This window comes from Phalangium opilio, unplaced genomic scaffold, assembly GCF_054372755.1.
Source record: "Phalangium opilio isolate 3A_F unplaced genomic scaffold, DU_Popi_V2 ptg000209l_1, whole genome shotgun sequence".
Taxonomy (NCBI): Eukaryota; Metazoa; Arthropoda; class Arachnida; order Opiliones; family Phalangiidae; genus Phalangium; species Phalangium opilio.
The window spans coordinates 22,669,392-22,687,361 of NW_028324217.1; the positions used below are offsets into that span (position 1 = coordinate 22,669,392).

General features: G+C 41.8%; 2 protein-coding genes across 2 annotated transcripts; both read left to right on the forward strand.

Moving 5' to 3' along the window:
* The first annotated feature begins 565 nt into the window (after positions 1-565).
* Positions 566-2,134, forward strand: LOC149621328 (uncharacterized). Its single transcript, XM_089854753.1, has 4 exons — positions 566-604; positions 674-778; positions 1,105-1,236; positions 1,307-2,134. Exons 1-4 carry the CDS (start codon positions 566-568, stop codon positions 1,472-1,474), a joined length of 444 nt encoding a protein of 147 aa, XP_089710879.1. The 3' UTR covers positions 1,475-2,134.
* Positions 2,135-6,533: 4,399 nt separating this feature from the next.
* Positions 6,534-13,557, forward strand: LOC149621329 (uncharacterized). The gene is made up of 2 exons (XM_089854206.1): positions 6,534-7,281; positions 12,236-13,557. Exons 1-2 carry the CDS (start codon positions 6,744-6,746, stop codon positions 13,087-13,089), a joined length of 1,392 nt encoding a protein of 463 aa, XP_089710332.1. The 5' UTR covers positions 6,534-6,743; the 3' UTR covers positions 13,090-13,557.
* The last annotated feature ends 4,413 nt before the right edge of the window (positions 13,558-17,970 follow it).

A 17,970-nucleotide genomic window follows, 5' to 3' on the forward strand; every position in this document is an offset into this window, starting at 1 on the left:
AGTGTGAGTAACTGTGAAAGAAAAACGTTCATATAAGCCTTGGCTGGTAAGAATCGAACTGAGAGGAAAACGCTGAATCTTTCTTTATGGCCATGTTTTTTATTATCATTAAAATGTTACGTATGTTATCTAAACAGGGAACTGTACAAAGTATGATGGATTTGAAGGATTGTCGTGTTATGGTCGAACGTTTAAGCTGGTAAGTGATGGATATCAGTAAGGCATGTTACGGATCCAAGCCTATCGAAACTATTATACCTTGAAAAGTAAAAGATCTTTCTTGCTATTTCAAAAATAAAAAATACTAGCAGAATAAATAATTTATACGAAGCTGGTTGTATTCAAAAAAATGGGTTTGAGGAATTCCCTAATCTTGTAGGAAGTTGCAGTGTCAGTTGTCACAATCTTTTGAACTAGCTAAGCATGTTTTTCTAAGCTTTGATAGCGAAAGCTACAATGTATTGGGAAACCTTTCTTGTTATATGTTCGTTTTCTTCTGTTTGAAAAGAAATTTTATTTTAGGGAAGATTTACAATTTCACAAACTCTCGGCACAAAATTCCGAAATGAGTTTAGTAAATCTTCAAAGGGCGGCGATTAAAGAGGTATTTGCGCAATTATTGCAATATTGGCTGTTTAAGGCAAATATAAAATTAGGGAAACTTGGTTTTTAGGAAATGAAGACTGAGGGAGATTGTAATTATGATCACTTGAGTAAAGATGATCTTATCAATGAAGTTAAAGCCAGGGATGATCGAGTCAGGGAACTGGAAGCCGAGGTATTTTTAACTAGTGTGAAATTAAGCACAGAAAAATGAGACCCGTTTGGTATCGTAGCCCATTTTCAATGTACAGAATGAGTTGTTGAATCTTATGTCCCTTAAAGTAGAACCAAACTCTGCGGGTGGGTGAATAATTAGGTCTAATTGTGAAAATACCAATCAGGATTGGCTCTGATCTAAGGGGATTGATAACACATCCCTCTTTAGTAACAAAGAAACCCAACTAGGACCTTTGTTCTATCTTGCTTGCCCCTTTAAAATACGTTCAGCCAATGAAAGTCCAAAGAATATTTACTGTTAAAATGAAATCTTATTTTGTTTAGCGTAATGTTTTAATTTCAAACATGGGAAAAGAGAGAGTGAAAACAACATTAACGATAAATAAGCAAAGAGACGAAATTGAAAGACTCAATAGGGTCAATAAAGAGTTGGAAAGGAGAATCAAAGATCTGATGGTATGGAACATTTTTCATTTTAATGGTCGATAGGAAAGAGTTACTCGAAAGTTGATTGTTTGAAAAATAGGAGAAAAGTGGAATACATCAATTAGCTAACGATGAATTAGTGAAATCTGAACCCGTTGAAAATGATTCGGGAATTAATGGCGAGGAGTTATCTCTTCCAATTGTGATGCACAGTGTCGAAGCTGTCAATGTCCAAGGCATGCTGGGTAGTGTTAGATTAAGTTACTAGTAAATGAGATCTTCACATACACAGTTATGGGCCAGGTTAAATGAAGCTTATTTTAATCAAGAGATACACAATTAACTTTGTTACAAACTGCGGCTAAGAGGCGTTCTTCCTAGCTGCACTGCGGGCTGGAGATCCGCTCTGGACTGCCAGTCCCTCATGTAGCTAGTAATTGTTATAGTGTTTGTTATAATGTTTGTGATTAGGCTGGCGCCGTCTAGGGAGGTTTTAAGGTACTAATGTAAGGCGCGTAATACAACAGGTACAAATGTAACAACTTTCTTTTTATTTTTTTTTTTTTTTTTGGCGAGTGTACTGTTGCTTGTTTAAGTAGTTAGTTTGTGTAGCGGAGTGGCTTGCGAATGTCACGCTTCGGGCGACTAGGCAACTGTGATAACGGTGGATCCATCGGTGTGGGCGGAGCACCTTGGGAGACCGAATGTTCGATCGGCACATCGGTCGGTGCAGTGCCGGTTGGTAGAGGAGTCTCACGATGGTGGGATGAGACGGCAGGAGGGACAAGTGGCGGTGGAGCCGGGCGTGCCTTCGTGTGAGTGTGCCATGCAAATGGTTCCGGGTCATGCCTCATTGGTTCGCATGGGGTGAACCATGTGTGATCGGAATGTGTATCGGGTGTACGTTCGATGTCCGAGGGATCTAACCGAATTTGGCTTCTCGTGCGACGGATGAGTTTATCCAGGGTTGTGTGTAGTTGGTAGGATAGAGGTTCAGGGCCAACTGAAGCTATTCTAGCCGGGAGCCACAATCTAGGGCCAGCGAGGTAGCGGACAGCCTGACCAGGATATAATTGAGGTAGAGGCTTGGTTGACGTGTTGTTGAAAGTTGCAACCATGTTCTTTTGGCGTTCGTGAAGGACCCGTTTGGTGTCGTTCGTGGGATACAATGGCTCAAGTGAGGTGTTGGTGGTAGTTAAGTGTGTGCGTAGGCGACGACCCATAAGTAATTCGGCTGGTGATGGATGATCTGTTTTGGGTGTAGTGCGATAATCCAGTAATACTTGATCCAGGTCACGATGTTCCTTCTTGGCCTTTATTAAGGAGTTCTTAAGCGTTTGAATGGTCCGTTCGTCATGCCATTCGATTTCGGATAGTAGGGGCTGGAGGTAGTGTGTCTAACACCCCACTGCTCAAGAAAGTGTTTAAAAGCCGCAGACGAGAACGGCGGGCCATTATCCGTGACCAACAGTTGAGGTGCGCCGTAGCGGGCAAAATTGGATTTCATAAAATTGATCACCGCCTGTGCATTGGTGGATTGAAGCAACTTTGCCTCAACAAACTTGGAATGGTAATCCACCAATAGAATGTAATGTTGGGAGTCCACTTGAAAAAGGTCAGAACCAACAGTTTCCCATGGGAGTTGTGGGACTGGATGGGGTGTTAAAGGCATGGCGATATTAGCGCGGTCTCGTTCACGACAGATGGTGCAGGCTCGAACAAAATCTGTGATATGGTGGGACATGTGTGGCCAAAACACATTTATTTTTGCCTTTGCAACACAGGAGTTAATGCCTTGATGCGTGCTGTGAATTTTTGTAAGCATTTCCCCTTGAAGTGCTTTCGGGATAACCAGACAACAACCACGATAGACTAGACCATCCTCGATGTATAGTTCGTTCTGGTGTTGCCAATACGCTGCCAGCTCCGGTGAGAGATTCTTGTGGGTTCGGGGCCAACCTTGATGGATATGTTCGCTGACCTGTTGCAGGACAGTGTCGTCCTTTGTGGCAGATTTGTACCTGTCCTGAATGGAGGCGGGAAAGGTCGTAATGGCATGGACAGCCGCATGGGGACCCTCCAGGTTGTCCGTATTGATTAAGACGTGGGATTCATGGGCTCGGGATAGCGTGTCAGCTATGTATAGCTCAGACCCAGGCACGTAAACCAACTGAATGTTGTAGCGGAATAAACGCATGACCAGGCGTTGTAGGCGCGGAGATAGTATATGTAGTGGTTTCTGTACGATCGCGATGAGGGGTTTATGGTCAGTTTGCACCGTAGCTGTAGCGCCTGCGATGTAGAAATGGAAGTGTTCGCACGCAAACACTACACCCAGCAGTTCCTTTTCGATTTGCGAATAGCGACGCTGTGTTGGTGTGAAGGCTGTCGACGTGTATTCGACTGGATGGGAATCCTGTAGCAAAGCCGCTCCGATGCCACTCTGACTGGCATCCACGGAGATGACACTTGCCTGGCCGGATTGTAGAAAGCGAGGACTGGTGTGGTAGATAAGAGGGCTTTGAGGTGATCATAGTGTGATTGGTGATGGGACTCCCACACGAACGCTATTTCTGGTTTTAACAGGAGCCTGAGTGGTGCCGTATCAGACGTTGCCTCTGGTAAGAATTTGGCCACATAATTGATCATCCCCAAGAACCGCTGGAGAGCCTTCTTGTCCGCGGGGGGTGGTAATGAGCAGATGGCCTTGACTTTTTTGGGATCCACGTGTACGCCACGTGCACTTATGACATGACCTAAGTACGTGATCTGGGGTATCGCAAGTTGGATTTTGGATGAGCTAAATTGGAGGCCGTGTTCCTTGGCGCGCTCCAAAACCTGCAACAACATCCGGGCGTTGGAGGCAACATCAACTGAGGCGATAAGAAAGTCATCGGTCGAAATGTGTACATTGGGGAACTCCGAAGTTGGATATATGGTGCGCATGACACATTGAAAGTATTCTGTGGCCGTGACGATTCCATATGGCAGCCTCGTATAGCGGAAACGACCCCAAGGCGTGGCAAAGGTGCACAGCCTCGAGCTGTCTTCAGTCAACACAATTTGCCAGAAAGCGCTTTTGGCATCGAGGACCGTGAAAATTTTCGAGCCCTGTAGTTCCGCAAATATTTCTTTTGGCGTTGGCAGCGGATAGGGTCGGCGCTTTATGGCCAGATTTAGTTTGCGGGGATCCAGGCAGATGCGTACCGTGCCATCCGGTTTGGGTACCACTACCATAGGGTGTACCCATTCTGTCGGTTCAGAGACTGGGACAATAATGCCCTCCTTTTGCATACGAGAAAGCTCATGTTGGGTCTGGGTACGATAATGGAGAGGTATATGATGGGCTGCGGAGATGGATGGCGAGACATTCGGCAGTGTTTCGATAGAGTGGCGTCCAGGAAGTTGGCCTAAGGTGTCAAAAAGCATGGGATACTGCGCCATGACTGCAGCCGGAGTGAAGGTGTCGTCGTCACCCTGAGTGCGCAGTTCCATCGTCTGAAGGCGAGGTGGGGGACCAAGGGGTCGGTCGATGTGATCGATAAGCCCAAGGGCGAGCGAAGCTTGGGCGCCCAATATAGGAGTGCGGTCCTCATCGGTGACATAAAATTGACAGGAGCAGGCAGCAGTGTGAGAGGTGCACGGGAGGCTCGTCATCCCCGTAATGGGAACAGTGTGACCAGAATATGACGTAACGCGGTGCTTTGGCATCTGCAACGACGGTTGATGTGGTAAGGCATCGTAAATGGTTTTCGTGATAATGTTCACTTGTGAGCCAGTGTCGACCTTGAACGTGGTTGGTTGATTGTAGATGTAAATCTCGTCATAGAGCTCAGACTCGTACCGTGATTGAACGGTATGTACCATAAGGTTTCCGTCTTGTGAAAACTGTGGATGGAGGGTGAGGCCATAACTTAGATAATCGGAAGGGGCATGGTCATGGTCACCCTCATAATCATAGCCCGGGTGAGCGTCGGTGTCAGAGTCGACATAATCGTCATGGGGCGCGTCACGGGCTTCTAAGGCATGAGTAGACCGACAGACGGAAGCCCAGTGACCACGAGCATTGCACTTCAAGCATGTGGTGTTTCGAGCAGGGCAAGGTCTGGATGAGTGAGGTCTGCCCCCACAGTTAGGACATTTGCGCTGTTGAGGGGAGGCAGGATTGCGACGAAGTTCCGGCCGCCCGTAAGACGTAAAGTCAGGCCGCGGGGAAGACGATGAACGTGGCAAAGTGCGAGAGGAAGGCGTGTGCGGAGACGGACGCCCAGACTCTCGTGGTGGACCCCCACCACGAGGGTGAAACCGATTTCGGCTCGTAGACGAGCGGTGATGTATCTGATTTACCGCGTCAACCTGTTGAGGTGTCGTATTTGTGTTAGTGAGAGCCATGGCACTGGCATGAATACCAGAAGTTTCCTCCGCTTGACAGAGTGAAATGGCGTCAGTCAATATTAACTTCGGTTTGGCTAATAAGGTTTTACGCAATGATTCCTTTCGAATACCAAAAACAATAGCCATGCACAATAAGATATCAGTTAAGGGGGAAAGTTCACTGTCCTGAGCTTTAATTTTCAAATCGGTATAGAATTCATCGAACGTCTGGGTCTCCTTTTGTTTAGACGTGAAGAATTGATACCTGATATATGTGAGGTTCTTGTAAGGTTCATAATATGTGTCAAATGCCGCATAGATGATTGGCAACGTACGAGCATCGTCAACCTGGGGTATCGTTAGAGTTTTATAAATCCTCCGCCCAGCGGGGCCCAGTATATGAAGAAACGTAGCCCGTTGTGTGGAAACTGTTTCAGTGCCGAGTTTAGAAGCCGTAGCATATAGTTCGAATCCCTCTTTATACTCAGACCACGCCAAAGCTGGGTCTGATCCAGGTGAGAAAGGTTCAGGGCTTTTAAAATGAGTCATTGTGTCGGCAAGAGTTGCGAAGGCACAACGTGGTGTGGCCAAGGCTTAGCAGTCGCGATGAGTTCGTTACCGAAGGAAATTCAGCATCCCACCGCTGTCACCATGTTAGATTAAGTTACTAGTAAATGAGATCTTCACATACACAGTTATGGGCCAGGTTAAATGAAGCTTATTTTAATCAAGAGATACACAATTAACTTTGTTACAAACTGCGGCTAAGAGGCGTTCTTCCTAGCTGCACTGCGGGCTGGAGATCCGCTCTGGACTGCCAGTCCCTCATGTAGCTAGTAATTGTTATAGTGTTTGTTATAATGTTTGTGATTAGGCTGGCGCCGTCTAGGGAGGTTTTAAGGTACTAATGTAAGGCGCGTAATACAACAGGTACAAATGTAACAGGTAGAGAAGAAATTAGTCAAGAATCGGCGGATTCTGAGCCTCAATATGTTGCCGAGGTTGGCAATGCAAACAACGAAACTGAAATTATCCCAAAAAAGTCTAAAAATGTGGGGTTTATAACGCGAATTACGAATGCATGTGTCCCTAAATTGATATGCAGTGAGAATTCGCCACTTTGTGTCCCTTCGCCGAAGCTCGAGGTCGAAATCCAATTGAAAATGCCTCTCGACACAACGACGGAAAGTGATTCGTCACGAGAACCTCTTGAGAACAATAATACAATTATCGATTCTTATCGTAAATCGCAAAGTGTTGCAACAGAGGGAGAAACTGACGAAAGAACAACTCGATCAAAGGAATTTCGTGTTCCCGAATTGAATGTTGAAGTCGAAAAACACTTGGATCTTTCTCTTGGCGCAAATGTCGAAAGCGATTCACTAGAATTAGCCGTAGAAAACGATCTCGATGATAACCAATCCAGAATAACCTGGACAGGTGCGAAGAAAACTGAAAGACAAAATCGAAGTTTGGTACTGTGTTTGCCAAAACTGAAGCGTGTTGATCCAATGAGTGTGCCAGCGTGTGTTCCTAAACCTGTACGTAACCCAAATGAACCATCAGAATTGACCTCGGTCTCTATGGAAATCAATTTACCCGAAGTTCCAGTTGAAGTTGGAAATAATAGTTCGGTGTCCAACTCGGAGACATTTCAAGAAATCGCTCCAAAGAATTCCGAATCACGTTGTTCGGAAATTGGTAAGTCATTTTATTCTTTAGTCGTCTGAATGCCTAGAGTGGGGTTTCATATTACTACCCCCAATGGGGGAAATATGCTAATCAATTATTTCCACCTTCTCGGTGTATAGTCTAATGGCGTTTTCCACATAACTGCTCTGAGATCGCTCTTGATTTGCTCTAGACGACATGAAATGCTAGTGGCGTCGCTAGGCCTTTTGGGGGGGGCTATAGCCCCCCAAATTCCAAACTTAGCCCCCCCAAAATTATCCGTAAACCCTACCAAAAAATTGCTGTTACCAACTTAAAATTCTGGGGCAATATGTAAAAAAATTTCAATATCAAACAGAAAAATTTTGAAGAAAAAACAGATGGAGACAAGTAAAATGTTTCACGTTCTTACGATGGGAGTCCCAATAGTGTGGACTAAAAGCTAACTAAAACTAAAAATCAGCCTAAGACGAGCGAAAATCCTTCATAATCGGTTCCGTAGTCTTTATCTATAAAAGGTTGTATATCTTTAAAATACGAATAATTTTACGTTGACATAAATTTACGGATAGTTTTAAAGGTCTACACATTTTCCAATGAACCCATTATGCAATTTTTAGCTACATCGTAGTATACGGTAGGCTCTTAGTTTGACCCGAGCCGTTGTAGCTGTAGTAGTGGGAAGCCTTCACATGAGCAGTTCCCTTATGAGCGGTCCTCATAACAACAGTTCTCTAAATAGCGGTTCCCGAAATGGCAGTTTACCCATTACAGAAATTACCGATACAGCGGTTCTCGTAAACGTGGCGTATCGTTACAGCAGTTCTCTAAAGAGCGGAAAAACAGATATGCGAAAAACTATAGTTGTTTATAATGGTGTAAGCTGGCCCAGCTGGGTTATATGAACTCAAAAAGAACTAGGTCAGATATGGATAATTTGGTTAGGTTAAAGTTGATTATTTCAACTAAATAGTATTAGGTCAGGTTAGGTTAGGTTTTGTTTCTTGTGGTTAGACTCAGGTTTGTAATATTTTGGAAATTGCGTAACAGTGTTACGCCTTTTCCAAAATATTACTGTTTACAATTATCTACTTCCGAAATAAAATAACCTTTATCGAATGCCTTTTCGAAAAAATGACAAACACTGCTATTTCCCAAAATACCAGCCGCTATTTCTAAAACAGCAGTTTAGAAAACTCCGCTGTTTTTTTGGAATCGCGGTTGCTATTCCGAGAACTGCTCTACCGGGAACTGATCATATATTTATAGTCAGATTTTAGCTTAAAATGGAACTCGATAGTACCTCAACCCACCAATAGTGGTAGCTGAGCTCAGTTAGAGATTTTATTTTAATTAAAAAATTTTCACACCGCACCCGGGAATTGAACCCGGCTGGCTGGCGCAGCAGTTAGATACGCTACAACTGTGGGGTCGGACACTTCTGATTTTTTTAGGGTCTTTGAATTTTTTTCGTTTTATTTATGTGCTAATTAAATAGATAACGATGTGGCTACTATTAAGTCCCAACCCCTGGGCCATCTTGTTTAAATTAAGTTCTTATAATAACTTTAAAATAGTTAGCCCAGATTTAGCCCCTCCAAATTTCAAACCCTAGCGACGCTACTGTGAAATGCGCTTCATTTCTTGAGCTGCGTTAACGATTGTCTTTTTCCTTCCTAATCGTCGATACAAATTTAGCGAGCTATCTATTCTGTACAGATTAGCACCGATGGGATCTGGGGTCCAGCTTTCGGTAAATGGAAAACGGAAATCCGAGCGCGAGCAGATCTAGCGCCCTTGAGCGCTAAGCTGAATACGCTATTGGCAATGCTGGTATCTAGGTGAAAAACTGAAAAAACCTATTTAATATTCCTGGTAAAAGCAGGCAGATCCCTATTCCAGGGTTCGTGCAGAACCCGTATAAAAAAATTGGGAAATATCTCGAGGATTCTAGGTGTGTCGTCAAAAGTTTCCATCTAGGATTTTTATCCGAAAATATCGTTCGACGAGCTCTACTTTCCATCTCTCCTCCACTTTAATTCAGAACTAGCTTTTACCCGCGGCGTCACTCGCGTGTAATTATTACTTGCATGAAAATGATATAAAGAATGGTTAGATTTTACTGATGACTAACCTTTTTGTAGCACCCTAGAAGCGAAGGATTCAGCGTTGCCCGTCAGCCCGTCGGGACATTTTTATTACTTTTCATGCTTAGCGCCAAAAGACCATTCAGCCCGTCTATAGGTTAAAGGAAACCAGTGTACAAAATATTTGTGAAATCGGTTGAAACGCTCGGACTTTGTTGCATAGAGAAGATTTTTTACATTTCTGGACGCCATTTATTAAGCTGGCTGCGGGTTGGAAACATCTTTCTTAGTACGCGCCTACTACTTATGAGTAACGTTCCTGCAAATTTTCAGCCTTCTAGGGCAAGCGGTTTGGGCTGGGCGTTGATTATCAGTCAGTCAGGACTTCGATTTATATAGATATAGAAAATATGGTTGTCAACGGCCTTAAATTGAAATCGTGACCCATTGAAATATAGCCCACTGGGTAGTATGGACGCGCAATAAAGCTAGATTATTATTATGTATCAGAACCTTTAAAATGTCCTCTTTCGCAAGGGTCTTCACTCCTTTCTAAACGCTGGTACCATAAGAAAATAATACATAGCTCTCTATAAGTATGAAACGTAGTACATTTTCATACTACAGCATTTGCTTCCAAATTTGGCGCGCTTACTATTTACGACCCGTGGGAGAAGTTTTGGCACTACGAGTAAAGGGGGGACGAAACCGCCACCTAAAGTGTCCACGAAAAGCACGATGGGCCGGGGAATTTTGACCACGCCCGTAGAGACACGAGACACTCCTTACCCCGTACCAGGTCGTCGAAATCTCGCGCCATCTCTTAATTTATTATGATAATTTTGACATGCACTTAATCAGTTATAATTATCATAATAATAACTTCAAGACCTTTAACGATTTAATTACAAAATAAAAAAAAATTTTTAACGCCATAAATTCTTAATAGGTGGCTTTAGAAACTTTCTTTCAATGGAAGAAAATGCTGTTTACATGGCTTAAATGGAGAGTTTCATACTTATAGGGAGCTTTATATCATTTTCTTATGCTGGTACTTAGCTCGACCAAAAATTCGGAGTTTATTTGTTGCTCGATAAAACGAGATTATTTGTTGCTCGATCACTGCCATCTCAAATACTAGGCCATGGAATACGAAAAAAAAGGGGGTGGGAGTTAGTATTTCACAAATGGCGCTAGATGTCGCTTTCCTGGGGTTTTAAACTGGCGGCAAATTCAAAACTAGGGGAAATTTTTGAAAGCTTGCAAGACAACGGTTAAAGTAAAGCTATTGAGGATAATATAGCAGCTGGCTAATATAAAAAGACACATAAAAATTCAAACGACAATATAAAAAGGCATGTATCACAGTGTGGGTAAAATGTATTTACATCTTTAGAGTTTTTCATGGGAGAAGTTTGTTCTTGAACTTTTTGTACGATTCTTTGCGATCTGTTAAATCTTTTGCGTAGTTGTCTAACAATGGTCTTATAAACTTTGTTAACAGTAGTTTCATTAATTCCAAATATGTATCACAGTCATATTTTAAAGCCTTCGCAAAATATGATTGAATGAAATATACAAGTATCGTCAATGAAGTGCATTTCTTCCTTCACAAAATCTGCAACATCAATTAAAATGTTCGTCTCTATCGATCTAGCAAACGTATTAAACTCAAAAGTTTTTGCGTTGGTTCTAGGTTGAGAGACACGATCCAAACACATTGATCTATTCATTGAAGATGGGCTTCAGATTTAACTGAATTTGACGAAAAATACAATCATAATACCTAAGTATCATTTTAGCGACGAATTGCACCCATAGTCCGCCACAGCGTGGGAAATAAGGCGGTGGCACAGGGCAAATGACCAGTTTAAAAATTGCCTGGGCCAGTTTAGAAATTAAATCGGAGGGGGTCAATGGTCCTCGGGACCACTAAGATAATTCAAGGGAAACTAGAGTCCAAACATTAACTCTAATAGTTTAATTATCCACTTCTCTAGTTTAGCAGACGGCGTGCCCTTGTGAAATGGACCAGGTTATTTAGTCCAGTTTAAAAAAACCCTTATTTCCCACCCTGGTCTGCCATAAGCGAAAGAAGTGACGTCATGCGAGACTGCGCAGTACGAATTTACTTTCGTCATCGCGAAAATTCTCCCCAGAAAAGAGCCATCTAACGGTTACTAAGCGCAAATTCAAAATGTCAAATAAAAAATACTTCTGTTGCACATTTCCAGGCCTAGTATTAGAGAAGGCAGTGGCTCGATAAAACGAGATCATTTGTTGCTCGATAAAACGAGATTATTTGTTGCTCGATAAAACGAGATTATTTTTTGCTCGATAAAACGATATTATTTGTTGCTCGATAAAACGAGATATTGTTTCTGGTTACGCAGATTTTTGTAACAATAAGTTTTATCTATCGAAGGGATATCCGCATTAGTTATTTTTAATCATGTGCCAGTTGTACTTTATTTCATAAATGTGGAAAATATAACACTAATAAGATCTCGGGGGTGCCATTTGTCAGACAGAGAAACAAAGTGAAAACTAGACATTAGAAAAGAGAGAGGGGGTGCAAGAACGATATAAATTGGTAACTTGTGTTCACGCAGCATCAGCTGGTATTTGATCCACCGAAAATACAACCTTTCTAGTTTTGCGCCAAGGTTTCTCGTGCATTTCAGTTGATGTTCGTTCATCCCCTTTTGGTTGATGAGGTCATTTGCTCATCGGCTAACGCTTTGATCAGCATTGTTTCTTTTCTTTAAGACTGAGTTTTCGTAGAGGCCTTAGCATTACATTTTTTATGAAGTGCGCTTGAATGTTACTGTATTTTTGATACTATATTGTAAATGGAATGTGTGTCGTTTTTATATTTCGTTAATAATTTTCTGCAGGAAAATTCAAGAAGAAACGTTCAACTCGGATCAAATATTCTGCTGAATATAAAAGGGGTCCACAACGTCACATTAAAAAGGGTAACGAAGAAAAACGCTTCAAATGTGATCAGTGTAACTATGGATGCACGAAGAAGTATCATTTGATCGCACATCAACGCATTCACAGTGGTGAAAAACCCTTCAAATGTGAGAAATGTGACTATAGATGCACGGTCAAGAGTAATTTGATCATACATCAACGCATTCATAGTGGTGAAAAACCCTTCAAATGTGAAGAGTGTGACTATAAATGTACGCAGAAGATTAGTTTGATCGCACATCAACATATTCACAGTGGTGAAAAACCCTTCAAATGTGATCAGTGTGACTATGCCAGCACAATGAAGAGTAATTTGATCGCACATCAACACATTCACAGTGGTGAAAAACCCTTCACATGTGATCTGTGTAACTATGGATGCACGAAGAAGTATAATTTGATCATACATCAACGCATTCATAGTGGTGAAAAACCCTTCAAATGTGAAGAGTGTGACTATAAATGTACGCAGAAGATTAGTTTGATCGCACATCAACATATTCACAGTGGTGAAAAACCCTTCAGATGTAATCAGTGTGACTATGCCAGCACAATGAAGAGTAATTTGATCAATCATCAACGCATTCACAGTGGTGAAAAACCCTTCAAATGTGATCAGTGTGACTATGCCAGCACAATGAAGAGTAATTTGATCAATCATCAACGCATTCACAGTGGTGAAAAACCCTTCAAATGTGATCAATGTGACTATGCATGTAAGTGGAAGGGTGATTTGACAAAACATGAACGTAGAAGTCACATGAATGACTAGATGGATTTGAAGGCTGCTAGACAATGTAAAATTTCTTTTTAATCGTAACATGAACATTTTAAATATTGTTGGACAATATCTTTCATCCTTTTCTGTAATGATTGGGCCGTAACTGTTAATGGTAAAATAAAAAATACAGAGACGCCTCTATATCTTGTTGTGGTTGCAAGGCTAGAGAATTGCCAATTGCGCAAATGGGGAGGGGGCAATCGAGAGCGAATAAATACTTGTAACTTGTCTTTTCCTATCTTTAAATTTACTTGCAATTAATTCCACGAACATTTGTTAAACATTTTGAGGGAAACATTTAACGACCATTTGACCTAAGGTTAGTACTCCCTATTTATTTGATGTTCATCACATTTATGTGGATAACGTTTTTTCGCGGTAAACATTCTTAACGCAATTTTTTACCTCTATAGGCAAAGAGGAGAGAAAGGTGATAGAAACGCGCTTTATAAATTTAGTTTCAGGACTCATAGAGAGTAAGGACATCCCTGGGGTTGGGGGGGAGATGGGGGGGAATTGATGACGTCACGTGATGGTGTTGGCGGGAAATTTGAATTGTTGAGCCACCTGGTGGTGGTTTTCTTGATGACGTCATGGCTAATTTTTTATGACGTCACGTGGCTGGTACCTGTAGGGATAGGCTTATGCTATTGTAGATCCTGAAAAGGATAGGCTTATGCTAGGTTATTCTAGGCTTATTATTATTATGAATCGGATTTTAAATCAAAAAGCATTTAATTAGCGTGATAATAACATACATAATTAAGTTAAATTAATAATAAATTAGTTAAATATTTAAAAAACCTCCTCCTTAAACTTGATTCAAGCCGTATCTGAAGATGTTTTTTTTTTCTATACCGGACTAATAAAGCGCCGTTGGTAGGAAGTCGAACCCTGGAATGGAAACTCAAATGTTGTTGAAACAACACAGAGCTGGACGCATTACCACCAGGCAACCACACGGTTTGTTAATAAGCTCCTTTTACACTTTTTTAGTCGCCGTACATGATTTTGAAATTGTTTAGCAATTTTCATATCGTTAATTTTTCGATTTGCGGTAAAAGCTTTTAGGAAAGCTTTCGTACTTTTCTTCTTACTTCTATGAATAAGATAGAGGGCGCTATACTGCCCACATACGCTACTTTCTAACCTCTGAAGTTGTCGTTTACCAAAAGTCCATTTTCTGCAGTTTAAAGATAAAAATCTTCTTATACTAGGCAGAAATGGTGGCAAACCGTAGCTATCGAAATAATAGCCTACACGAGCTCCGTCTATAAAGACCGATACCCAGTGAGACCCCTTTTCATAGTGCTGATCTAAATTTATAATTAACGATGCGGGATATCTGGTAACCTTAGGTAACCTATTTGACGCGAAAACACCCAAAAAGTTGGGCGTATCTGATAAAGCGAGAATCAAGTCTACGGTGGTGGTTGCTGACATTTTAATAATCTACAATTACGTTTCTATTTTTATCGATTTGAATCATGCTTTGAAATTCGGCGTATACAATGCAGACTGCGGCTTCGGGCAAAGGTTTAGCGAATCCCATGTCCAATCTTAATTGTCCTTGCTTAACGGGGTTCCAGTGGTTTGTTTCGCTAGCAGATAGGTCCGGTGTCAGATCAAAAGCGTACAGAGTTAAGCCGTTGGCAAACTCGTTGGGAGTAATATCGTTACCGTCGTCTTTATAATGAATACCCGTGCCCGCGAACAACGTTTGATAAGCTTGTATATACAAGTTTTTACCGAAATCAGGAGTCAACGGTTTCGAGGGTATTTGTTCGTTATCGAGGTACAGAGACAAAAAATTTAAATCCCAAGTTTTAAAGTTAAAGGGATTCAGAGCGTAACTGCCCTTGAACGCCGCATTGGAGACTATTCCAATAATGACGCGATTAGGCTGAGGGCCTAGATATATATTGTTAAAACTCTCGGTGCTACTTCCGGTAGAGATAGTTTTAGTTTTAAGTTCGGTGCGCGTAAAATTATATTTGGCAGTACCGTTATTAAGCGCTGCTTCATGCGCTAACAATATTTTAGGACTGAGTTTAACTTTACGTACCGCGAGTGCAGCGTCTAGTATCTTGACTTTACAGTTTTTGAGAGTGGCTGTTTCTTCACACATTAAGGCAAACTCATCCTTGTTGCGAGTAAACACGACTTTAAGGTCCACCCCGTTTAAGAGATATTCTGGAATATTAAACACGTCACTAAACACGGGTGTAAAAAATTCAATCACGGCCGATTTAGCAGTTTTAGCCATTCGAGCGACGAAACCTTTATTTGAAAAGTCGTCGAACTTTCCGGCTTCGTCCTTTTCCCATCCGGCCATCATGAGGTGAGATTTTTTGGCCGCGGGTCCGTAATTTGAGACAGTTTCGATAAAAGAAGTGAAGGCGTAGTTTTGAGCGGCTGAAGAAACTCGGGTATTGTTCAAGAAAACATCGCAAGTTCTCCACAATGCGTGGCCAGCGTTGTTCACGAAAGCTACCACGGCGGCATCAGGAAGATCACTTCCATCTTCGTTGGTGATTTTGACTTTGTTGTAATGCGGTGTGGGCTACATCGATGTAGCTATCTCCATTGCCCGAGATGAGGTATTCGAGGGTAGAGCTATCACCAATGGCCGCCAAGGGTTTGGCCCATACACCTTGAGCATGTTCGACACTAGTTTGAATCGGCACAGGGGCAAAAATGTCCAATTCACTCTTAAGAGCTTGGAGAGAAAACATGATTTTTTCAGGAGCTAAATATATCGCGTGGCGTCTGCTTTGAATGACGGTGATAAACTGACAGGCGTTTAACTTTGCGTCTCTTTATCTTTAATTCTGAACCTTGCTGAGCAGCAGACATGTTCTCATAAGTTTCCTGCAATCTCTTTTTCGCGGCACTTTTCACATTCTGACCTTGCATTACGTCACCAAGAATCTTTTGTCCCGTACTAATGGCTCTAGGTGCCAGATACTTTGCACCTCTAATTAATAAGGGGCGTGCCCATCTAAATAACCCTTTCAGGGCGCTCCCAATTCCGTGACCTTTTTGGTGGGGGGTCCCGACAAATACTTTTGACACCCCTCCACCCCCTACCTGATCTAAATAATACCTCCTATATTCGCAACGAGACTCTAATGTTTGGGGTTTTGGCATGGTCTAAAGTGTAGTTTACAGGTCGACGTTCCAAACTCGAATGACGCGGCTTGGCCTAAACTATTCCTTATATCAATGTCTATAGTATCAAAGTAACGTTTAGCAACTTTAACGTAATGGGGAGAGTTAAATGATTTAGTTATAGTCGAACCGTGAAGCTTTTCGCTGTCTACGCCTACTATACGAAGTAGCGGGGCTACCGTATCGCCTATAAATTCATTAGCTACTATATCGGAATAAATAAACAATTGGTCGGGAATATAATAATTTAAATTAGCGGGAACAGAGCTTCTATACGATTGGCTGGTTTTATCTGAAGGGCAAGAGAAAGACGTACTTTGGCCTTTTGGGGTTTTAAATCCTAATATCCTTTTCAAAGTGGGAGAAAGAGCCAAGATACCGTTAGGTTGAATAGTTAAAGAAATGTAATCAGAGAGGGGATCCGAATCAAATTTAAACTTTGAACCGTATTGAAAGCCGTTTAACCCGGAAGCTATTTGTTTAAGTAGGGCTTCTAATGATTTGTAATAACCCCCGGGAACTATAAAGGCCTCGGCTTTAACAATAGGCTGTGATTTTCCGTCCCTACCTTTTTTATTTTCATGCGAGACCACCTGCACATGACCTTCCTCACTGGGTATGTTAAAAAAGGACATTGGGTACAAAACTTCTAGAGCAACCTCCCAGTCATCCCCGATCAGCTCTATAGCCTGGGGCAACTTGGTAGTGTACGAAGACGTCTTGTTGTTGTCATAAATTTTCATGCTAGCGTTGCTGGGGAGCGTTAGGTAAAAGGGAGACTGCATCTTTAGCCGGAATCCAAGAATTCATAGAAGGGGGATAGCCTAGCCACTTTACAAAGAGCTCCTTTTGTCCTCTCCTAGTCCGCTTACGAATTACTTTCTCGATCTTGTACGTCTCGGGTCTAGCTACCGACTGAAGTTCCATCCCGTAAAACACCCCCTTTATTGGTTCCCCGTTTAAATCTTCTAGTTTGAATACAGGAGGGCGTCTGTATATTTTTCCCACTATTTTAAAAACCTCTATTGTGTACGTTCGCTCGTACCCTTTTTCAAAAATCATCTTATTTCTACTTACTCGGACGTATTCGCCCACCTTTAATTTTTTCCCGTAAACTTTCTTTTCGCTAAAGTACTTTCCGTAAACATTTTTAAAAACCTGAAGGACATTGGTACCAGTAACTTCCAAAGGAGTCATTTTTATCGCGGAATGCACCGAGTTATTGTAAGCCTTAACCAGGTCATCTAGAACATCTATATATCTATTGGTATTCTTTTCTGTAAAATACCTGTACATGCGTGACTTTAAAGTTTGATTTAATCTTTCCACCATACACGCTTTTATATCGTCATTCTCAGTTGTAAAAAATATAACCCCTTTCTCCTTCAAGTATCCTTGTAATTGGGAATTTCTAAATTCAGTACCCTTATCCGTTTGTAGTTTCCTAGGAACCCTCTCTCTAAAGACAGACTTAAAAGCCTCAACCGTTTCAACACCGCTTTTGGATTTTAAAGGTACGGCCCAGGCTTTTCTGCTAAAGCAATCTATTACGGTTAATATGTATTTGTACCCGTCGTTGTACTGACTCAAAGAACGCATGTCGTTCAAATCCGCCTGATATTGATCTCCTATGTTAGTTACAACCACCTTGTTTCTTTTAAACTTTCTAAAAACTCTCTTATGTAGAGTGTACGTGTCTTT

Bases quoted from the DNA above. Each gene is read 5' to 3' on its own strand.
- LOC149621328 (XM_089854753.1), top strand. From the start codon at position 566: ATGAGTTTAGTAAATCTTCAAAGGGCGGCGATTAAAGAG. The intron at 605-673 runs GTATTTGCGCAA...CTTGGTTTTTAG, and splicing joins AAAGGGCGGCGATTAAAGAG to GAAATGAAGACTGAGGGAGA. The intron at 779-1,104 runs GTATTTTTAACT...TATTTTGTTTAG, and splicing joins TCAGGGAACTGGAAGCCGAG to CGTAATGTTTTAATTTCAAA.
- LOC149621329 (XM_089854206.1), top strand. From the start codon at position 6,744: ATGCCTCTCGACACAACGACGGAAAGTGATTCGTCACGAGAACCTCTT. The intron at 7,282-12,235 runs GTAAGTCATTTT...AATTTTCTGCAG, and splicing joins ATCACGTTGTTCGGAAATTG to GAAAATTCAAGAAGAAACGT.